Here is a 2,500-nt window from a genome sequence, read left to right on the forward strand (position 1 = left end):
TCGACCATTAAATTTCACAAAAATTAGATTTTTAAAAAAGATGTTTGTATATCATTTGAGTATTTTTGAACATGTCTTTTATGTAAGGATGACAAAATCGGAATTAAAAAAACTAATAATTGAGCTTTATATAGCGCAGTATCCACTAAATGTGCTCAAAGCGCTTTACAGGGGGTCCCTGGTCAACAGCAACATTTAACATGTAGGACGGGACATGCCGTCTGTTAGGGGATTTACAATTTTTCGGACAAAAACAACGCTGTTAACGGCAAGGTACTCATTTTACACCCGAGTACGGTGAGAGAAAGTGAGTAAAGAGCCCTTTCCAAGGGCTCAACTATGCGCCGAGCGCGAGTCTCGAACCCAGGACCTTCCGATCCGAAATAGGTGGAGGGTTGAAATTTAAACTTTGTCCCCAACGCGCACCTGCAAGCTCGTGTAGCGATTGGGAACACTCCCAGAATTGATGGTTCCTCTGTGATCTCTTGTTGCTCTGACAAGCTATTGACATGGATGCCTGTTAACCCTCTCCTTACCAGCCATATACAAATTTTTTCCCAAAATGTCACACCACCCAACACAAAAATAAAATTTTCTTACTCAAACAGAAAGGCAACAAATAGATACATTCTATGCATAATATTGATCAGCAAAATAACTCTACAGCAGTGTCACGTTTGTATAGCTATAATAAAACATTTTTCTTTAAATTGTGTGATTTCCAAATAAATCAGAATGATAGTCGTGCTGGTTGGATCGGAACGAATGTGACAATTTTCCAATAGGTGGTAAGGAGAGGGTTAAACTATTATCTTATAATATGAGCCTTCAGATCTTCAACAAAAAAAAACCAGTGCATACACTTTTGAAAATTACGTTAGTTATCGTATATTTTATTAAACTAGACAAATAAACGTTTAAGTTGCTTTATTTTTTGACTCGAAAATGTAAAATAAAGTATAGTTTGGCCCTGAAATCAACCGCTAACCGTGAACCGAAGACCCATAGCCACCTTAAGTGCTTGCCTATCACCCGGAGTAAACAGTCACAGATTATGATCTACACTCACAATTTTAACACAGATGATTTTTTTTAATGCATCGTGTCGTCAGGTTTTGAGATGTAATTCCTTTATCAGTGTGTCAAAATATTGTGAGAAATACTCAGTTACTGGGACTGGCCTATTTCTGTGTGTTTGACATGTACTAAGGATATCTCATGCCTTTTCATACAGGAAATAAATAGTCAAGGGGATGAAACGGGGTAAATGGCAGGAAATATTCTGATTGGTTAATGCTTAGTAAAACCAATAACTAGAGGTGCCTAAATAATAATAATAATAATAATAATAATAATAATAATAATAATAATAATAATAATAATAATAATAATAATAATAATATAATAATAATAATAATAATAATAATATAAATAATAATAATAAATAATAATATAATAATAATATAATAATAATATAAATAATAATATAATAATAATAATAATAATAATAATAATAAATCTTTATTGTCCTCAAAAAGTGGCAATTTGTCATTTGGTTACACATTTATAACATTACAATATTGACATAGACACACTCACACAGATGCACACTAGTAACATCGTAGTCATCGAATAAAAATTTTAAAAATAAAAAACAAAAACCTAAATGAGTCAATAAAATGGAGATAAAGATAAAGGGAGTAAATATGACTCATGAATAAGGAAACAACACAAAACAATAGATGCTTAGTATAACGGGCGAACCATCAATTCCAAAAATATGACCCATCGACTCAAAGCGGTATTATGTCGGAATGCACTAGATGAGGAAAATTAAAGGTATAACCTTAAAGATAAAACATGGTGTTTCCATCTGTTCGCTATGGTAGAGTGTAAATACTATTTCTTGCATTGCGAAACCTTCTAAAGTCCTATTTCCCACCATTTCATCTCTAAATTTACTTCTTGGGCTACAACACATCCCGACATTATACCGTTTTGAGACGGCGGGTCACAAATAAGAAGTATAAAAGTCGTATTTTTACTGTATTTATTTATCATTTCTCCTCCTTCAGAGAGGTCGTGATCATGGTCTCCCCGCCTACAACCGCTACAGACAAATCTGCAGTCTGCCCGTCTTGACGTCATTGGAGCAGCTCTTCCCAGACAATCCAACGGCTCAGGCTGTATACGCGTAAGTCAGGAGTAATCTGTAAAAAAATAATGAGCATTTACCATCATCATCATCATCATCATCATCATCATCATCATCATCGTCATCATCATCATCATCATCATCATCATTCTTCTTCTTCTTCTTCTTCTTCTTCGTCTTCTTCTTCTTCTTCTTCTCTTCTTCTTCTTCTTCTTCTTCTTCTTCTTTCTTTTTCTTCTTCTTCTTCTTCTTCTTCTTCTTCTTCTTCTTCTTCTTCTTCTTCTTTCTTCTTCTTCTTCTTTGCATGGTTCTCCTCTAGTCTACTTCTTCTCTTTTTTTTTTAAA

General features: G+C 33.9%; 1 protein-coding gene across 1 annotated transcript in view; it reads left to right on the top strand.

The window, feature by feature from the left end:
• LOC144956458 (peroxidase-like protein 3) overlaps window positions 1–2,500 on the top strand; it is a 24,529-nt gene that overhangs the window by 15,255 nt on the left and 6,774 nt on the right. Inside the window, exon 10 of the mRNA XM_078886961.1 lies at window positions 2,076–2,194. Coding sequence (XP_078743087.1) covers window positions 2,076–2,194 — 119 coding nt within the window. The remainder of the gene's footprint in view (window positions 1–2,075; window positions 2,195–2,500) is intronic.

Source organism: Berghia stephanieae, chromosome 11 (genome assembly GCF_034508935.2).
Source record: "Berghia stephanieae isolate SIO BIC M18660-M18661 chromosome 11, UCSD_Bste_1.3, whole genome shotgun sequence".
Classification (NCBI taxonomy): Eukaryota; Metazoa; Mollusca; class Gastropoda; order Nudibranchia; family Aeolidiidae; genus Berghia; species Berghia stephanieae.